At 46.6% G+C, this 21,910-nt stretch overlaps 1 protein-coding gene across 1 annotated transcript in view; it reads left to right on the plus strand.

The window, feature by feature from the left end:
- The window catches only part of LOC146808707 (uncharacterized), a 170,911-nt gene that overhangs the window by 47,114 nt on the left and 101,887 nt on the right, over nucleotides 1-21,910 (plus strand). The window contains exons 3-5 of the mRNA XM_085615519.1: nucleotides 17,063-17,128; nucleotides 19,942-20,079; nucleotides 20,159-20,247. Coding sequence (XP_085471645.1) covers nucleotides 17,063-17,128; nucleotides 19,942-20,079; nucleotides 20,159-20,247 — 293 coding nt within the window. The remainder of the gene's footprint in view (nucleotides 1-17,062; nucleotides 17,129-19,941; nucleotides 20,080-20,158; nucleotides 20,248-21,910) is intronic.

The following is a 21,910-nucleotide window of genomic DNA, read 5'->3' on the forward strand; positions in this document are numbered from 1 at the left end:
TCCCGCTGTGGAAGTTGGTTCTGGCTGTTGTAGGTTCGTTGGTGAGGGAAAGGATCAGCTGGGTGTCGTTTGCATAGGGCATGATGTTGAGTCCCCGGTTTCTTACGATGGCCGCGAGAGGGGCAATGCAGATGTTCAAAAGGGTGGGGCTTTACCTGTAGCACTATGGCCATGATGTATGTAGTAGATATTTAAACCGATATACTCGCTACTGTCCTCCATCTGGCAGTGGCCTTGAAAATCATAAGACTGCATTCTTCTTGGAGCCCTAAAAAAACGATCATTCCCAAATTGTTTACACAGACAAATCACCCTTACTCAGTCTCTGTCACAAGGGGTCCCTTAAGGCCTCACTCTTCCCCTAGCCCTGTTTAACCCTAACAGATCTCCGGCACAGCATACCACCCAAGTGCCAAGGACACTCAGAAGCACATCAAGGTCTCCACCCTGGAAGATCTATCTCACCTTGCTAATACCTTCGGGGACAAACAAACCTGGTTGGCCGCCTGTGAGAAATTGTGTTGTTGGTTGACTACCAGTCAAGCACCAGCCACAATCACTTACAGGGTGAGCCACAAAAAATCACTAAATAAATCTGTGGTTAACCCTGGGTAGGTTGCTACAAAAGAGTCAGACGTACCTTAGAAGCAATGTGAAAAATATTTCTGCAGCACTCAAACAGTAATAAAGTGAAAATACCACACAAGAAAAATCCCACACCAGATTAAAAGAATAGAATCAAATGTCAAAAATTATTGGACATGCAGTTGCTCAATCATTGATCCCAGTGAGATTACATTGCAGAGACTCATTTTACAGATGTTCCCAAAGAGAAGCCCTAAACTGTGCTCCACAATTTCCTTCGGGAGAAATATCTTCAACAATATCCACTTCTGCTCACTCTCTAATAACTTCCTGTTCATCAACCATAGCCACTTCTGATCACTCTCTAATTGATCCCTTTGCTTCAACCATATCCCCTTCTGATCACTCTCTAATTGATCCCTCTGCTTCGACCATATTCCTCTCTAATCACTCTCCAATGTATCCTTATGCTTCAACCATATACCCTTCTGATCACTCTCAAATGGCCCCTATGCTTCAACCATATACCCTTCTGATCACTCCCTAATGGATCACTGTGCTTCAACCATATACCCTTCTGATCACTCCCTAATGGATCACTGTGCTTCAACCATATACCCTTCTGAACACTCCCTAATGGATCACTATGCTTCAACCATATACCCTTCTGAACACTCTCAAATGGTCCCTATGCTTCAACCCTATTCCCTTCTTATAACTCTCTAATAGCTCCCTATGCTTCATTATGTCCTTCTAAACTGGGTTTTTTGTTGTTGCCCTGTAACCAAAAATCATGTTGTTTATTGTTGCATTGTTTCTAATGTCTGACATGTAACTCAGTGATTTGCAAAGTGCTGTAACTGCCTGTAGAGCTATGCCACTGATATATAAACCCACAAAGATCAATAAAATCAATGTATCACTTACGTCATCCGGGGATCTAAGCAGCTGAAGGCAGACATGGGAATTGTAGGTGTTTTTCTTGGAGCAATATGCTGGCAAAAAGCATCTCCACTACAGTGAATGCTGTCCGTCTCCCTACTCACACCATAGGTGCTGCACATCTGTAAGAGTGTCAGAAAATGGGTTAAGAAGTGACTTTTGATATCCATACTGGATAAAGACTGTAACAGAACCTCCCTGTATTGTCCAGATCAAGCTTACATGGACACCGGACGGCATTCCAAAAATAAATAACTTCATTAACTATAATAGGTTAGTTAATGTTGAGCCAAGTTAAGGAGCCCCTGCCCTGGTAAGAAGCCAGTCTGATGTTCAGTGGACTAATGCAGCCATGTCAGGAAGAGCACTTCACAGTGGGAGCTCAGTGGTGGCCAACAGAGCTTGGACTCACCCCCCATCACTCAAGTCAAGAACCTCAAGATCGTTATCAGCATCAAACTTAACAAGACCACCCATGTCAATGTCGTCACCACCTCATACTTCCATTACCTGATGATGCAGAGGAAGATTTCAAATGGCTCCCAATCAGCACCCGGAAATCCATCATGCATACGGCGGCGCTGATATTATTAGATCTCAGCGCCGCCTTCGACACTGTATCCCATGGCATCCTCCTGCATCGGCTAGAGGAGATTGGTGTTCGGGGTCTGGCATTGCAGTGGTTCCGCTCCTTCCTGGACAATCGTTCCTTCTGTGTGGCCATTCCTCCCTTCTCGTCCAGTTCTCAGCCTCTGGCCATGGGGGTTCCGCAAGGGTCTTCGCTAAGTCCCACGTTGTTCAATCTTTACGTGAGACCGCTGGCTGATGTCACGAGGCAGTGGGGCCTTACTTTGGTGTCATATGCCGATGACACTCAGCTGGCGGTTACTCTTAGCGGAGATGTCCATTTGGACGCCCCTAGGTTTCAGTCCGGACTGAAGGCGGTGGCTTGCTGGTTGACTGTCTCCAGCTTAATGCCACAAAAACAGAGGTGATGGTTGTTGGGAAGGGAGTAGAGCTTTGGGGTGATCAGTGGTGGCCTTCTGAGCTGGGCCCCTCTCCGACCCCTGTGTCGGAGGTAAAAAATCTGGGGGTCTGGTTGGACGCCGGCCTTTCCTTCGCAGGACGTACAAAAAAAACAGCAGCTTGTTGTTTCGGCCTATTAAGAGGTCTCAGACCAGTCCTCAAATACTTTGACGCCCCTACCAGACAGCTTGTAGTCCAGGCTACTATCATCTCTCGCCTGGACTACGCTAGCTCTCTTCTGGTTGGGGCGAATCAGGCTGAGCTAACTCGCCTTCAGCGGGTCCAAAATGCTGCGGCTAGAGCCATTGTTGGCCTGCCCAGATTTTGCCCGGTGGCGAATGTCCTTCGATCCTTGAATTGGCTCCCTGTAAGGAAGCGTATTCTTTTCAAGGTCCTCTGCTTGGCTTTTAAGATACTTAGAGGTATCGGCCCTGAAATTTTGTCCAATCTCCTTTCCTTTTATGTCCCCACTCGTAGCCTCCGTTCTCAGGGCCAGGCCCTTGCTGTGGTCCCTAGATTTCGACTCTGTCGGATGGGGGGTCGTTCCTTCAGCGTGAAAGCTGCATTAACTTGGAACACCCTCCCAGTGGAAATCCGACAGTTAGATGATCTGCTCTCCTTCCGTAGAGCGATACAGACCTTTTTGTTTTAGTTGTTTATTTTGGGTGGCACTGTTTGCCGTGTTGTGTTCATCCTTGTCTTTGCGCCGGTACGCTCTTTGGCTGGAGCAGCTCTGCGCATAATAAATCAACTTAACATAACATAACATACCCTCGTAACAAGCAAGCTGGACTACGGGAACATCCTCTATGCCGGGATCACCAAACAACTCGCCAGAAGGCTGCAGACTATTCAGAACTTGGTGGCCAGAATCACTCTCAACCTCCTTCACCACATTCATATCTCACCACACCTGAAGGAGCACCTCTGGCTCCCCATACATGAATGAGCACACATCAAAGTCCTCACCCACACTTTCAAGACACTAAATGACACTGCCTCAAATCAATTCAAGGAATGTATTAAGTGCAAGGCTAACCAATGGGCTTCCCAGAAATGGTAGGTCTTCCAGGCTCTGTATCGTATTTTTAAGCAAATAGATGCATCTTGAGTAGTTTCCTGAAGTTGAATAAGTTGTGGTTCAGCCTAAAGGTAAGGGTACTTTAAATGGGGTTTTTCCGGTTTGCAAACACACTGTAGGCTCGGGAGGAAGGTCTCCTGGGTGCGACCACCACTTGGAGAGGTAAGTTAGGATTCTGCTGGGGGTTGGCTAGACTCCGTCAGTTGGGCCACCAAAGGCCGTGGGGCATCGGGTGCAGGGGTGTCTTTGAGGGTCAGATCTTACCAGCTCCTGGTCGTGGTTGGGGGGACCTTCGGATTTAGGTTGCAGGCGTCGGCTGGAGGATTGAGGCAGGTCAGGGATCTCTGGATCTCGGGTGAGGATCACCGGGGAGACTTCCTCGTGGTGTTGGGCCACTCTAACTCGGGCTGTGGGCGTCAGGTGCAGAGGGGTGCAGACTCGTGGATTTTGCTAGAGCTGGAGCATGTTGGTGAACAAATTCGGTGTTCACGGGAGACAAAGTCTTTGGTGTGGAAGGCAGGGCAGGTCCTCAGGGTTTTGAGGTTGCTGGCTGCAGGACACACCGGAGTTTCGCTTCTGTAGGTTCGAGGTGGGAACAGGCCGGTAGGGCTGGGGCCAAGTCAGCGGCATCCTCCTTTTCTTAGCTTCGGCACGGCTGTTCAGTCCTTCTTCTTTTCTTCTTGTAGTTTCTTGTCTGAGGAGGCAAGGTTCGGGGTACCCCCTAAATACTAGATTTAGGGGTGTTACTGGTAAGTAAAAAGTTGGGACCAATGGGTCCCTTCCTTGGGGTGGGTACACCCCCTATTATGCCACCCTCCAGTGGGAGGGACATATGCCTCACTCTGGTTGGCTGGGTCCCCCCATCTGCAAGATGGCGGGGACTGAGAGTTGTGCTTCACCTCGCCTCCCCCACCTGAGGGGTGGGGTTGGCAGAGGTGGGCACACCTCCCTTCCTCACTTGGTTTTTTCCACAGGTATCCCCACCCAAAGTGGGGTTCAAAACCAGTGGGGACCAGTTGCTGGGAGCAGCAAAAGGCCTGGGAAAGCTCACAAAGGCGGCAAGCCTTTGAAGCTTCCCCTTCGTGGACCCTGCCCATCCCGGGGGAGGAGGCTTGACACCTCATCCAAGGATGTGCATTGTTTCAGGCCCCCTGCAGCAGCAGCAGCAGGCTCTCGACCCAGGAGTCCAGAAATATGTCTGGTGGTGGCAGCTGAAAGCAGCCACTCAGCCTGGATACTAGTAGTAGGTCGTATTTCAAGGGGCATCTCTAAAATGCCCTCTGTGTGCATTTTTCATTCAATCCCACACTGGCATCAGTGTCGGTTTAATGTACTGAGAAGTTTTTTACCAAACCTCTCAGTTTTCAGTGTACCCATTATAGTATTGTGGAGGTCGTAATGACCTGTAGAGCGCATGGCTACCCGAAGGCCTCCCAGCAGTGGGCATGAGACACAGTGAAGCGAGAGAAGAGGAAGTTATTCGCAATTATTGAACATCCAGGTTTTCAGTTTTTTTCTGAAAGATGATTCTGATGCTATGAATCTCATCTCTCGCGAAAGTGAGTTCCATAGCTTGGGCGCCAGGTGGGAAAAAGCTATCCCCCACATCTGGCCCTTTTTATTGTAGTGATTTTTGACAAGCGCTCCGAGCCTGACCTCATACTTCTATTGGGGATATATAGGCCTGCCAGATTTCTGATCTTATCTGGCCATTTCTTGTTTATGGCTCTATGGGTCAGGCAGAGTGCTTTAAAATTGATTCTTGCCTCAATCGGGAACCAATGTAACTGCCTACGATGCATCCTCACTGATTCCTGCATTGGAATCTGACACAGAAGTCTGGCCGCTGCATTCTGTACTAGCTGTAGCTTATTAATGACCTATTTAGGTGCACCCAGAAAGAGCGAGTTCCCATAGTCCAGGCGTGACGTGACCAGGGAGTGTATGACCGTTTTCGTTACCACTGGTATAGTACACCTAGCTAGAGGGGTGACTGATCTATGCCAGGGCAGTGGGTTGTAGGCATGGCACACAGGGATGTGTGCCTTTTTGACTCTTTACTTTGTTCTGCATTAAAACATATAGTCTTCAAAGGCGGTGTGTGAGTTTAAAGGTAATGGGCCTCTAAGGGTAGCACAATAAGCTGCAGCCCTTAGAGGCCTTCCTTGGCCACAGTGCCCTGGGTACCTGTGGTACCATTTACCAGGGACTGACCTGTGGCCAGAGAGTGCCAATTGGATTTGGTCTTCAAAGCAGTTATAGGGAAAGAACTAAGGCACTGGGCACCAGATTGACAGCAGCCCAGGGCACACTCAGTCAAAGTACATCAACAGTTCAGCAAAAACTGGGGACAACCATGTTGAAAGAGGGCACTTTCCCACACAACCCCCACAAACAAAATAGGATGAGGCTAACCATTCCCTAGAGAGTCTTCTGTTTCTAAGTGGAAGAACCTGGAAAGTACATCTGCATTGGCATGGGCAGTCCCTGGTCTGTGTTCCACTACAAAGTCCATTCCCTGTAGGAAGATGGACCACCTCAACACGTTAGGATTTTTACCTTCCATCTGCAGTAGCCATTTGAGAGGTCTATGATCAGTTTGAACTAGGAAGTGAGTATCAAACACGTATGGCCTAAACTTCTTCAGGGACCAAACCACAGCAAAGGCCTCCCTCTCAGTGGCTCTCCAACGCTGCTCTCTGGGGAGTAGTCTCCTGCTTATATAAGTAACAGGTTTGTCTTGGTCTTTATCATTGGACGGGGATAGGACCACTCTTACCCCTAGCTCAGAGGCATCAGTCTGCACAATGAACTGCTTGGTATAGTCTGGAGGTTTGAGAATTGGTGCTGAGCACATTGCCTGTTTCAGGGTGTCAAAAGCCTTTTGACAGTTAACTATCCAGTTTAACTTTCTGGGCATCTTCTTGAAGGTAAGTTATGTGAGGGGAGTCACAATGGACCCATATCCCTTCACAAACCTCCTGTAGTACCCAGTCAAGCCAAGGAATGCCCTAACTTGTGTCTGCATTGTTGGAGCTGCCCAGTCCAGGATGGTCGGGATCTTGGGCTGTAAGGGTTGCACTTGGCCTCCACCAACAAGGTGGCCCAAGTACACCACAGTGCCCTGCCCTATCTGGCATTTGGATGCCTTGGTAGTTAGGCCTGCGGTCTGCAGGGCTTTTAAAACCTTCCCAAGGTGGATCAGGAAATCCTGCCAGGTGGAGCTAAAGACACCAATATCCTCAAGATATTGTGCACTGAAGCCTCCAATCCAGCAAGGACTTGGTTCACCAACATTTGGAAGGTGGCAGGGGCATTCTTTAAATCAAAGGGCATAACAGTAAACTGATAATGCCCATCGGTATGGAGAATGCTTTTTTCTCTTTTGCTCCTGGTGCCATGCCAATCTGCCAGTACCCTGCAGTTAAGTCAAAGGTACTTAGAAAGTTTGCTGCAACCAATTTACCTATCAACTCATCTGCTCTTGGGATAGGGTGGGCATCTGTCTTGGTGACAGAGTTGAGCCCTCTATAGTCCACACAGAACCTAATTTCTCTCTTTCCACTCTATGGATGAGGTTTGAGGACTAGAATCACTGGGCTGGCCCAGGGGCTCTCAGAGGGTTCAATAACCACTAACTCCAGCATCTTGCTGACTTCAGCTCGGATGCTTTCCTTGACTTGATCAGACTGACGATAGATTTAGTTTTTGACAGGTGAACTGTCACCAGTGTCCACATCATGGGTACACCAGTTTGTTAGACCAGGGTCAAAGAAAAGAGCTTAACATACTTCTGCAAGACTTGCTTGCAATCAGTCTGCTGTTGGGATGGAGGGTGTCTGAGAAGACAACTCCATCCACTGACCCATCTTTTATCTGCAGGTGGGAATTTAATCCAAGAATAAAACACCTCTGTTCTATATGCTTCGTGTGCCTCTACCACAAAGGTAACATCCCCACCATCTCGTGTGAGACCATTTTGCAGTAGCTTCTGAATGACTGTATGTCTGCATATCTGCAGTTCTCAGTGTTGTTTTGTGCCATGTGTGCAAAAATAAAGCACAGATAAGCCTATCACAGTGGGAAATAGATAGTTTCAAGCTTGAATTACCAAGAGCCAATAGATCGGATATACCTACTCAGCTGAGGAGGATATTCCTTATCACCATAAACTTCTCCGGTTAGAAGGAGTGTAGGGGTCTCTGGGAAAGCACAATTGAACTACTCCGATGATCCATACAAAATAAGAACCCCACCAACGTTGGCAGCACCATGTCATGTAGTTTGCACTAATCAGTAGGAACTGCGCACTTGTGGACGACAAACTTTGGGACGGTGCCAGACTGATTCTGTGCCCACCGCAGGATATGCTGTCCCATAGATCAGCTAGCTCACGGAGCCACCATAAGCCCCCCTAAACCTAGACAGAGAGTGAACAGTTCTGGCAACGACTGAACATGACAACTCTGTTCCATCAGGAACTGTGGTGACAGATCTAGAACCTTTCTCTCACATACTCTGAGCTCTTTTGCTCAGAGAAATATGCAACAAATACATAGAGGAGCATTTTCAATGTTTATTGAATCAACGTGAATCGTATATAGAATATATGTCAATCCATCAATCCATCAATAAATCAGTATTTGTTAAGCACGACTACACACCCACTAGCTTCTCAAGGCGCTGGGAGGTTCAAAGAGCCAGGGCTTGAGGGCTCTCGTGAACTGGGTCAGCGACGGGTATAGGCTGAGGTAGAGAGGCAGGTGTTCTAGGTCTTGGAGGTGAGGTAGGAGAAGGATCTTCATCCAGTCCTGGCTTTGTGGATCTGAGGGATGGTGCTCAGGGCCAGTTCCGTGCAGCGAAGGTGTCCGGTGGGTACATGGAATGAGAGGCAGTGGTTCAGGTATGCTGGTCTGTCGTCGAGGAGGGCCTTGTCGGCATGTGTGAGGAGCTTGAACCCGATTCTTTTTTTGACTGGGAGCCAATGGTGTTTTCTCAAGTGTTCGAAGATGTGGCTGCAGTGGGGGATGTTGAGTACCAGACTGACTGCGGCGTTCTTAATGTTCTGTAGTTTCCTGAGGGGTTTCTGGGGGACATCTGCGTAGAGTGCTTTGCCTTAGTCTAGTCTACTGCTGATGAGTGCGTAGGTGACCGTCGTTCTGGCTTTGGTGGGGAACCATCTGAAGGTCTTTAGAAGCAGGCAAAGAGAGTGGAAGCATGATGAGCAGACGGTGCTGATCTGCTGGTTCATTGTGAGTGAGGAGTCCAGTATGATGCTCAGGTTTTGTGCGCGATACGTGGGTTTGGGGGCTATTCCTAACGCAGCGGGCCAGCAGGAGTCTTCCCAAGCAGAGGTGTTGGGCCCCAGGATGAGGGCTTCATTCTTGTTCAAGTTGAGCTTGAGGCAGCTGTCTCTCATCCATGTTGTGACACCCTTCATCCCAGCATTGGAGTGTTTTCTGGTGATTGTGGGCTTGTTGGTGAGGGAGAGGATCAGCTGGATGCTGTCAGCGTAGGAGACAATGTTGAGTCCGTGGTTCCTGGCTATGGCTGCGAGCGGGCCATATAGATGCTGAAGAGGGTGGGGCTCAAGGAGGAGCCCTGGGGGACCCTGCAACAGATCTCTGTGACTTCTGAGAGGAACAGTGGTATTGTCACTCGCTATATTCTACGGGTGAGTGAGAAGCAGATCCAGCCCAGAGCTTTGTCATGGATGCCGGCGTCGTGAAGTCTCGTACTTAGGGTGCGGTGGGAGACTGTGTCGAAGGCAGCTGAGAGATCGAGGAGGATGAAGGCTGCTGTCTTTTCCCGGTCGAGGATGGAGCGGATGTCATTGGTGGCAGCGAGTTATTGCAGCAACGAGTGCTGCAATGATCAATAGACAGAAGCAGATGAAAGTTATAAGAAGTATCAGAACAGTGGACAATACAAAAAGTTCCACCATCATGCTGAAAAAACGTATATATGCAAGCATATGTAATATTATAACAATCTGGCATACTCCGACTATGCAAACCCTAACCTATGTGTCTAGGGTGTATGTGCCAAGAATCCCTTTACTGGATAATCAAACCCCATTACCAGGTGGTCAAGAATGTGGGACCCCATCTTGGTCACAAACTGGACACCCCTCACAGAGATGCTAGCCAGCTGCTGTGTAAAAACATCTGCCTGTAGAGACCTCTAGATGTTAGAAGAAGTGTCTCCTCTGACTATACCTGGAAACAGAAGTTTATTTATAAATAAAGGCATCTGTGCCTTGGGCTGAGAGTGTGATCAGGCTACCATTGTTTATGTGCTACAGATAGTTTTGTCACCATATGGACAAAAATAACAAACACGTTTGCAAAACTTATGAGTAGGCCTTGTATATAGTGCCAAGGCAAAACGATTGTGTTCTTGCAAAGTTGACTCGTAGAAGCAAGGTTGATGTTTCCAGGAAACCAACCCAGTGTCGCAAATGTGTGCCAAAAGTCAATGTGACAAGTGAAGACCTTTTAGGTGGCACACTGGCAGTGTTCTTTCTGACAGCTTCTTTGCCTCTGTTCCCACGTTTATAGTGTGGCGCAGGTGCAGATGCAAAGGGGTTCCCTCATTTGCAAGTGGGCAACCTCTGGTGATAGTGCTATATATGTGCCAGCGCTATCTGTATTACAGAAAGGGCCGTACAAGCGTATGCGCCCCTTTCTGTAATACCAAAGAGCTCCGGGGAGCGTAAAGCAGGTGCACATGCCAGTTGTGCTCCAGGGGCACTTTCTATAATATGGCCCCAGTTATTCACTATCATGTTTTAGGAGTCGAGAGTGCTGGTACCACAACTGATGAGTGATAATGTCTTTCAGTTTAAACGTCACTATCTTGACTTGTGGCAGTGGCGATTTGTTCCAATGAAATGGCAGCTGGTGTGCGTGATTTCAAAATGAAATTCATGTAGGCTTCAGTCGTCTTAGAAAGGGTGTGGACGAACCCACGGTGTGCAATGTAAATTAATCACTGTATGTAGTATAGATATGGACCCGTTAGGTGCTTTTAAAAGACCCCTCACACACCAACCTAGTTGGTGTCCTGCTTCATCATTGGGGTCCCAACCGGGTGGCCGAGGGCCCCCCGGTTGTGCTACGACACCTGATTACAGCGCAGCTGGTGTGGTGCATAAGTGTGAAGTGTGGTGGTATTGTACAGTTAAAAATATCTCTGAGAATCCTTGCCTTTAATTTTAATGTTGGCGGCTCAGGATATATGAAAGCCCCTCGCACACCAACCTAGTTTCTGTTTCCTAAGAGGATGTTTCTCAGATGATATCCCCCTTACAGTTGCCTTTCTTGCTGCCCAAAGTTTATTAGTGGAGTCAATTGACTATTATGTTCCAAATAGACCCTTAGTTGGGAGTGTTGTTGTCGTCAGGCATTGACTCAGCGGTGGTCTCAACACACCCAGATCGAGCCAGAGATGATTGGTATTGTGATCTGAAACCCCTGTTGGTATGGCAGTATCAAGTATGTGAGCCAGAAGGGTGGGGATAACAGGAAGTAGAAGGACAGTGGACTAAGTTTGTCACCTCCCAGTAGTGCATTTCTTTTTGGTTACAAAATGGCCACCACCCTACCATTGCTTGGAGGCCCTTTTTCCTTCATTTCTGGCTAAATAAAGCCCTCCTTCACACTATTTATCCAGCCTTCGATCAAATATTACATCATCTTTCTATAATAAACTGCAGCATGAAGATAATGAATTATCTTATTAGAAAAATACTTGACCCTACTTGGTCCCGAATAAGGCTTGATCTTAATTGGTTAAATTAATCAGTTAACACATGGTTTAAGATCTAACTGCATTAAAAAATATAACTTCCCTCTTAGCTCATATAGGGCTTTAAAACCATAGCCGAATTTCAGTGGCCTTCCAAAACTCAAAAAAAGAAAAGTGACTCTATCAATTTGTTAAATGAATATGTAGAAACAGCAGAACTGTGTACATAATCCTAAATAATTTGTTCTCCAAGGTATTTTGCCCTAACATGTCATGTGGTTCCTAGGACCCCCCAGGACCTGCACGTTTTGGATGACCTAAACTGAGGGCTTGGTGTGAATACAGACTCTGGACATCCCCACAGGATGAGTCAGCCGTTAGACCTGCTAGCTCTACAGTGCCACTACCACCCCCCTGTACTATACAGTGTGGTAGGTAGTTTCTGGAAACCACTGAACATGACAACCCTGATTCCTCAGGTATCGTGGAAGCAATACGGTATCTTTTGCTCAGTCACTCATGCTTGCCTTTCTCAGAATACATAAGTATTTATTGGTCAAGCGTCAGTCTAGTATGAATTATGAAACATTAGCTGTAACAATCAAAAGACAGGAGCAGACAAATATAATCGCCAGTACCAATAGCATAAAAAGTAGATTCATTTCTACCATAGTGCTAATAAGATGAATAAAAGCATGCTACATAAAACTATAGCGTTGGCAAACTTCCACGATGCGTAGTCTACCTAACTGCGCCTAGCCTAGAGGTGTGGGTGAATCATGTATGTATAAGTGCTAGGATATGTCCTAATGGAGCCAAGAATACCCCGGGAAAGTGCTAACCCTTCACCTGATGGTTCTGAATTAAGGACCCCGTCTCTGCATCAAGGATCGCACCCCGCAAGGATGTCAGATCTCTTCCTGTCGAAGGATCAGCCTGCAGAGACTCGATCCAGCCTGGAAGGAATTCTTCCTCTGTCTTGGTAAGGGAGGGTGAGAGTCTTTTGTACTAAAGTGGTCACTCCGGGGTTTTTCTAAAATCAATGTTTTGAAAACATTCGCTAATCCCCTGCTAATCCTTAACATGTTCAGATGGCTGGTGGCCATGAATGAAAAAAGTGGTGACCCTTGTACCAAATAAATCTACCATGCTTGGGGACATGTTTTGTGTACGTCAGGTGCAGGGATTAAGATATTGTACCAAGAACCCGATGTTGGAGAGACTGAAGTAAGCTACTGGGTAAAAGTACACCTGTGTAAAACCGTTATGTCGTGTGGATGGGACACAATGTACGTAATCGGTATGTGCATGATGGAACTAACCATTGCTCTTGGGTAGAAATGTGTTGCAGAAATACATACACCATATATTTCTTTGCCATATATCTAATTTGGATAATTTAGAATTGGACTGAACATTTGGAGTGTTAATGCTTAGAGTGGGCAATTAAAAGGCAAATGTAATGTAGTAAAAGTGTTTTGACTGTTTTATATAAGTGACAATTTGACAAAGTTTATTTACCCCACTATATACAATGTCTCAACATTTTAGACATATCAACCTTTTTAAATTCTGAAGTTTGTAGCTATTGATGGATTTCTTTCTGAATAATGATATTAAATACACTAGATTAAGGTGGTGAGGGGCTGTCTCTCCACAACATTGGCTACTCTCTGGTCATTGATGAGGGGTGGCAAGGTTTTTGTGATTCAGGAAATGATCACAGATGAGGTCACATGTGGCAGTTTGGTTCTCTTCAATACGTGATTCTTTGTTAGATATTCAAGTGCCTAGTCTGATGCCTTGTGGTAGTCATCTGCCAGAGAGGAGGGCGACCTGGGCTGACTGACAAGAGGAGGATTCGCTGGAGGATTTCAGAATCTGAAGAGAACATTACATGGCAGAGTGAGATTTTAAAATCAGAGAAAAACCTCAGTCGTATGTAAGTCTCTATTGACCAATTCATAAAAATCATTGCAATCACGGAGAATAAAAGCAAGACGTCTTAAAACAGAGTCATCAAAAAGAATTTTTGAACAGATGCATTACCAATTTTAAGATACTTCAGGTACTGGACCATTGAAATCACATAAAACACCATAAAAGTAGTATTTCATCCATTTCATTATGTAACCACTCTATATAATAATAATAAAAACTTCCATGCGTTCAATATTAGCCACCTGGCCCAGCCCAGTAGTTAAAGTGCCTTTTTTCAATCCCTTCGAACAAGCTATACTTGATACGGACATCCTATATAATAATAATAAAAATAACTGTATCTATAAAGTGCCTCCGTGTCTCTACTCAAAGCTTAACAGCATTTTATTCGGATCATATACAATCGTCAAGGAGTTCTCCAACCCCAGCACCGGCAACAACGACATCACTCCCTCACAGGACCTCTGCGACTCCCTCGCCTCGTACTTCCACTGCAAAATCGCCAACATCCACAACAGCTTCGGCGTTTCACCCCCGCACCCTTCGGTCGAACCTACGCACCCCGCCGCCATCCTCCAGACATGGACCGAGGTGACCCCCGAAGACACAACACGCATGATGAACACCATCCACTCCGGATCGCCGACAGACCCGTGCCCCCACCATGTCCTCAACAAGGCCGCCTCTACCATCGCACCCCACCTCTGAGACATCATCAACACCTCCTTCGACACAGCCACCTTCCCGGAGAGCTGGAAGCACGCCGAGCTCAGCGCACTGCTGAAGAAACCAACAGCGGACCCGACCGACCTCAAGAACTTCCGCCCCATCTCGCTCCTTCCCTTCCCTGCCAAAGTCATCGAGAAGATCGTCAACAAGCAACTGACCGCCTTCCTCGAGACGAACGGATCCCTCGACCCATCACAGTCCGGATTCAGAGCCAACCACAGCACCGAGACCGCCCTCATCGCAGCCACCGACGACATCCGAGCCCTGCTCGACAACGGTGAAACAGCGGCACTCATCCTCCTAGACCTCTCCGCAGCATTTGACACTGTCTGCCACCGCACCCTAGTCCAACGCCTCAACGACACCGGCATCCAAGGGAAGGCCCTGGAATGGATCATCTCATACCTCTCCGGCAGAACACAGAGTACGCCTCCCTCCTTTCCTCTCTGAAGCCACGGGAGTCATCTGCGGCGTCCCGCAAGGATCATCGCTCAGCCCCACTCTCTTCAACATCTACATGAAACCCCTCGCTGCCATCGCACGACAACACAACCTCAACATCATCTCCTACGCCGATGACACCCAGCTGATTCTCTCCCTCACCAGAGAGCCCGACACCGCCAAAACCAGCCTACACGAAGGGATGAAAGACGCCGCCAAATGGATGGACATCAGCCGCCTGAAACTGAACACGGACAAGACAGAAGTCCTCATCCTGGGACCGTCGCCCTCCGCATGGGACGACTCCTGGTGGCCCCCGGCCCTAGGCACCGCACCCAAGCCTACGAACCACGCACGCAACTTGGGCGTCATCCTTGACTCCTCCCTATCGATGACCAGACAAGTCAACGCCGTCTCCTCAACTTGCTTCCTCAACCTCCGCATGCTCCGTAAGATCTTCCGATGGATCCCGACCGAGACCAGGAAAACGGTCACCCAGGCCCTCGTCACCAGCAGACTAGACTACGGAAACACCCTCTACGCCGGTACCACAGCCAAGCTTCAGAAAAGACTTCAGCGTATCCAGAACGCCTCCGCCCGACTCATCCTGGACGTACCCCGACGCAGCCACATCTCAAGCCACCTGAGAGACCTGCACTGGCTCCCTGTCAACAAGAGGATCACCTTCAGACTGCTCACCCACGCACACAAATCCCTCCACGACCTGGGCCCAAGGTACCTCAATGACCGCCTGACCTTCTACACGCCCACCCGCCAGCTACGATCCGCGAACCTCGCCCTCGCCGTCGACCCTCGCATCAAGAGAGCCACCGCCGGAGGAAGATCCTTCTCCTACCTGGCGGCTAAGACATGGAACTCCCTGCCCGTCCACCTACGGCTGACCCAGAACCACCTCGCCTTTAGGAAACAGCTCAAGACCTGGCTGTTCGAGCAGTAGCAGACCCCCTCCCCCAAGCGCCTTGAGACCCTTCCGGGTGAGTAGTGCGCGATATAAATTCCTTGATTGATTGAATGAAACCTATGTTTCAGATCAAATTTCAGAAATTATCCACTGGAGGTCTTATTGATAAATTCAAATAAATATAATTAAAAAGTTAAAAACGCCTACGTGCCTTCGTTCTTACATTTTTTTTTTAAAGGAGCGAGATTCGAATTATTTGACTAATTTTGGGTAGATCGGCCAACTTTAATATCTGGTCGTAATGAACTTTACTAATTACAAACAGTAGGGTTATACCTCAACTGACACTCATCTTACACCGGTGCAATAGCACTGCTAATACAACAGCAAGGTTATTAATATAACCATTTATTATTCCTGTAAAACAGTCAGAACATCAGCCTGGGTCAGTTTCTTCTCAGCGATAAGGATGAACTTAACAAAATGGGTTGTTAAAGCGGTGGTATTCCCTCAGAGGCACGATATAATTGCTTGGTGGCACGTTCTCACTCCTATTTCCTTAAAAATGGGTTTTAACAGTGTTTGCCTCTCTTGTCGCAACCTAAGGCAAATACATACAATATGCAATAGCGTTTCATTGACACAACCACATAATCTGCAATTTTGTGTTTGCCTATGTTGTACCCATCTCGGAGTCCCATCCTTTGTTGGATAGCGGCCAAATCTTAACATAAGATATCTATCCCTTAAAACCGGTTTTAAATGGGAGGTTAAATAGGGTGGGGCTCTGTTTTATTATACCAATAAATAACCGACCAAGCATGCTTTTTTCCCCCTCCTTATCCAATAAAAGCGGTAAAAAAAAATAGTTGATTGATTTAAGATCTGCTTTAAAACAATGTTGTTTCTATCCAAGTGTCCCAAAGATGGAAACTTAAAAGTGTTTAGGCTCCCCGTTAAATAGAATCTCCATGCACTAGCGTAGTCTTTATTTATTATTTATTGCCAACATGAGTTGACAAGAGAGTCAGAATCTGATATACACAACGAAAATAGACATTTTAGAAACGTGGATTGTCTCACCAGAGTTTGGTTTATTAGTCCAAACTCTAGTCTGTCATTGAGATTGTTCTATGGAGAAGGGCAGTAAATTCATAACTATAGTTACTCGGCAACAATCCAGGACAAGTTCTCTTATGATGAAAGTTTGCCGTTGGGACAATTTCAACAAGTGGATAAAGAAGTATGTTTTTTTTAAAAACATTCATTTCCCAGGTGAGCAGATAATGACTCCTTCCTGCGAAAGCTGGTGCTGCCACCGTAGATGATTGGTGATGGGACCCATTAGGACTCCCTTGTGAGACAAACCATACACCTAAACTTTAAAGACTCCTTCTATATGATTACTTCTTGAGGAGGGTTTTCAATATGTCATTGACACAACTGTTGCAGATATTAATCAGAACTGTTAGGTTGGATAGAGGCTAGAGCCTTTAGTTGGGCCAAAAATGACTGACGGAAAGAAGGAATGTTTTTTGTGGAGCAGGGAAATTGCTTTCAAGGATAAGAAATCAGAGGGCCTGGTGATGCCCTTCACAATTAAGTGCTCAAAGGATTCATGGATTGAATTTCTGATTGCTTTGTAGCTCCTGAAGCTGGTGGAAATAACATCCGGACCTCCACCTCGATGATCGTCTCTATTCCAGAGAGAGGTAGGTCTGAGTGAAGTTTGGTGTGAATTTCTTGTGTAACAAGGGTTGTGTGTTGCAGATTATAGGTGATTGTCATGGGTGAAGCATGAATTTCATATCTCCTTTGGTGACTGACAAGCACTGAGCTGGACCTGTTGGTATGGGGAGCAGCACCCCAAACCCCGAAATGTAGGCACTCTGAAATTCAGATCACCCCAAATTTTACCTTTAGCGGTTCTGCTTCAATCCTCGATCTATCAATAAAGAACCCCATCCTCATTATCAGACCTAACATTAGTTTAGCCAAGTATAAATAATTAACTGGGAGCATTCAGTATCTAAGTTCTAGATCATGAATAGTTAAAGGGTTTTATTACAAAGTCTCAAAATCAAGGGGTACACAGTAATGCAAAATATGCTGTGAAGTCTCAAATGCATAATACAGTCAGAAATCCAATTATTCGAAGTCTCAAATGAACAGCTAACTTATAAGTGGAGAGAACAGAGTCCCTGGTAGAAAAAGAAAGTCATCTCATTATAATTGATATAATCACAAAGGAAACCAACAGCATCTCTGGCAAAAAAGGAAAGGCCTCCCAATAAAGCACACACACACACACACTACCACACACACAAACACACACAACCACACACAACCACAACCACACACAACCACACACACAACCACATACACACACACAACCACAACCACACACATACAACCACACACACAACCACACATACAACCACACACATACACACAACCACACACACAACCACACACATACACACAACCACACACACACAACCACATCCACAACCACACACAATCACACAACCACACACACAACCACACACAACCCCACACACAACCACACACGCATACAACCGCAACCACACACACACATACAACCACACAACCACACCCACACCCTGACAACCACACACACAACCACACTCAACCACACAACCACACACACAACCACAACTACACATACACAACCACACACACAAGCACATACACACACAACCACACACACAACCACACCCAACCACACACACAACCACACACAACCACACACACACAACTACAACCACACACATACAGCCACACCCAACCACACACACAAACACACACAACCACACACACAACCACAACCACACACACAACCACACACACAACCACATACACACACACACAACCACAACCACACACACACAACCACACACACAACCACACATACAACCACACACATACACACAACCACACACACATACACAACCACACACATACACACAACCACACACACAACCACACCCACAACCACACACACACAACCACACACACAACCACACACACAAACACACACACATGACCCCACACACAACCACACACGCATACAACCGTAACCACACACACACATACAACCACACAACCACACCCACACACAGACAACCACACACACAACCACACTCAACAACACACACACAACTACAACCACACACATACAGCCACACCCTACCACACACACAACCACACACAACCACACCCACAACCACTACCACAACCATACCCACAACCACACACACACACAACCACACACACCACACACAACCACACACACAACCACACAGACAACCACACACACAGACAACCACACACACAACTACACACACAACCACAAGCACATACACAAGCACATACACAACCACACACACAACCACACACACACAACCACACACACACAACCACACACACAACCACACACACACACAACCACACACACAACCACATACACACACAACACCACACATACAACCACACATGCAACCACACACACAACCACACACACACACAACCACACACACAACCACACATACAACCACACATACAACCACACATGCAACCACACACACAACCACACACACACACAACTGCACACACAACCACACACACACACAACCCCACACACACACAACCCCACACACACACACATACACAACCACCCACTCAACCACACACACAACCACACACAACCACAAACACAACCACATACACACATAACCAACCACAACCACACACACACACAACCACACACACACAGCCACACACACAACCACACCCAACCACACATCCACACACACCCACAACTGCACCCGCATCCGCAACCCCACCCGCACCCACAACCCCACCCACAACCACACACACACAACCACACACACACACAACCACACTCACATACACAACCACACACAGCATTGGCATAGCCAATAGGTCTCGCCTTTGGGACCTTATAAGTGTTTAGCCATGCAACAGTTCTAAACTGCTGTGGAGTCCATTTGTGGTGATTTCGCAAATTTACTGTTTGTGGTGTGCACAAATACTGTACACATTGCCTCTTAGTTAAGCCTGACTGCTCTGTGCAAAGCTACCAGAGGGTGAGTAACAGGAGTGAGCCAAAAACAACATCCATAATAAATAAATTGGACATTTAATCAAAATGCTATACATTATGTTAAACTAATTTCATGTACGTTCATGTAAGATTATTATTACCAGATTGGACCCATTATTAAATTCATTATTCAAAAACATTTTCCATAATAATGCAAGTCCTAAAACCATTTCAACAATCACATTTTGCCAAATTATATACTGTTGTTGAGGAGTGACGATAGCCAGCTCAGAACCTTTCCTCCAAAGTACTGGTGTGTTTGAAGAATCTCTTAGACCTTTTTTCCCTAGTATTTGTTATTCCTTTTTTTCTACATTCTACCTGCACCTGCCTAGAGCCTGAGGAGCCTGACACTCAAAGGTCGTCTCTCATCTTCAGGTGCTCCCCCTTCTTCAGATGCCCCGTGTACTAGCTGGTGGGTCACCTTGGCGGTGGCTTCAGGGATGCTCCTCTGTGCTGTCTTCGCTGTCCTTGGTGTGGTTCTCTTCTACGAGAGACGAACAAAGAAAGCAAATGGTAAGAGTCCATTCAAAGTCCCATTTCAAACCATATAGCAATGAAATAGCAAGTGTGATATAATGTGTTCTAATTTTAGGTGCGACCCCCGGTGGCAGCCCTAGAGTCATCTATGAAGCTGCAGTAAAGTATGAGAACGTGGAGAAAAGAAACCGAGCACAGACTGCAGTGAGTGCATTATAATAAATCTATAAATACATATGGACAGCCTGTGACCAAGAGACCTCTCACAAACTGCAAAGAGTAACACACACTATTACCATAGACATGTATGTACAGATAACAGACATGTAACTGAGCACAGACTGCAGTGAGTGCATTATAATACATCTATAAATATATATGTACAGCCTGGAGATGCAAAGAGTAATAGATATTATTACCATAGACAGATGTGTACAGATAACAGGCATGTAACCAAGTACAGATTGAAATGAGAAACCACTCACAAACTGAAAAGAGTAGCACATATTATTACTATAGGCAGGTATGTAAAGAGATCAGACATGTATCCGAGCAAAGACTGCAGTGAGTGCATGATAATACATCTATTAATACATATGTACAGCCTGTAACCAAGAGACCACTCACAAACTGCAAAGGTCTCTATGTCCGACCCAAGCTCCATTGTTTTCGGCCTGAGCGTCTGGAATTGATGCGGTGAAGCGCAGCCTGGTAACATGGGTTGGCGCTATCTGCTTCTAAGCACTACAGAAAATGTTATTCTTTAAAAATTCATAACTTGACTTCTGATTTTTGGATTTTTGTCTTTTTGGTCTTGGTTCACTTATCAAAATATGGGTTGTTTTTCTAAACTGGGGTGGCGTCCTTTTTGTGGTGATTTCACGAATTTACTGTTTGTAGTGTGCACAAATACTGTACACATTGCTTCTTAGTTAAGCCTGACTGCTCTGTGCAAAGCTAGCAGAGGGTGAGCACAGGTTAATTTAGAGGGTGTCACTGACTTACCCGGTCTAGGATTGTGCTCCCTGCTTGGACAGAGTGAGTACCTCTGCCAACCAGAAACCCAATTTCTAACATCCACCATGGCCCATGTTTTGCCACGGCTCCTGCCCCTCCCACCTGGCCTCTGTTGTTCATTTTTCTTTCCCTGCCTCTCCCACCCACCCTTTGATTTCAGCTTGCTGATTCTGCACTTCTGGCCTGCCCACTGTGGTATTGTTTGAACTGCTCCTGACCCTCCCTCTTGCCGTCTGAGTTCAGCTTGTTGAACGTATCCCTGTTACCTACCCTCCACGGTCAGTGTGCTGCTCTTGTACTCATCTGCCTTCAGTCTTTGGTTTGTTTCATTGCCTCTACCACACCTTGCTACCCTCCGAAGTCAGCTTACTACCCCGTCTTTGGTCCATGTGCTGCCCCTTCGACTCCAGTCTGCCCTCCAGGGTCCATGTACTCCCACAGCCCCTCCACCAGGTCTGTTTTTATTGTGTGCTCCCTCACATCTTGCCTAGCGAGTATGTTTTGTGTTATTAATTTCAATGTTCAGTGGTTACCATGGTACCGGCAGCGGGTACCGCAGGACCTGCATCCCGATAATGTTTTTTTTATTATTTAACTGGATGGGTGTCACTTTGTAACCACATGGCCTAGGGATTCAGAGTGTGCCTACACTGCACCCTAAGAGGCTATTTTATAATATTTTTCAGGACTCGGTGATGAGTCCCTGGGGTTTGTAATGTCTGCCGCAACAGTTTGTTTCTTGACCAGTAAATCAAATTGCAGGGAATATTTTGAGAAGTCTTGGTCCGACTGTACCATAAAGGCACAAGATAGAAAAAGTTCTCTGGACAATCAGAAGGGCTCACTTTTA

The sequence above is a fragment of the Triturus cristatus genome, chromosome 7 (genome assembly GCF_964204655.1).
Source record: "Triturus cristatus chromosome 7, aTriCri1.1, whole genome shotgun sequence".
Taxonomy (NCBI): domain Eukaryota; kingdom Metazoa; phylum Chordata; class Amphibia; order Caudata; family Salamandridae; genus Triturus; species Triturus cristatus.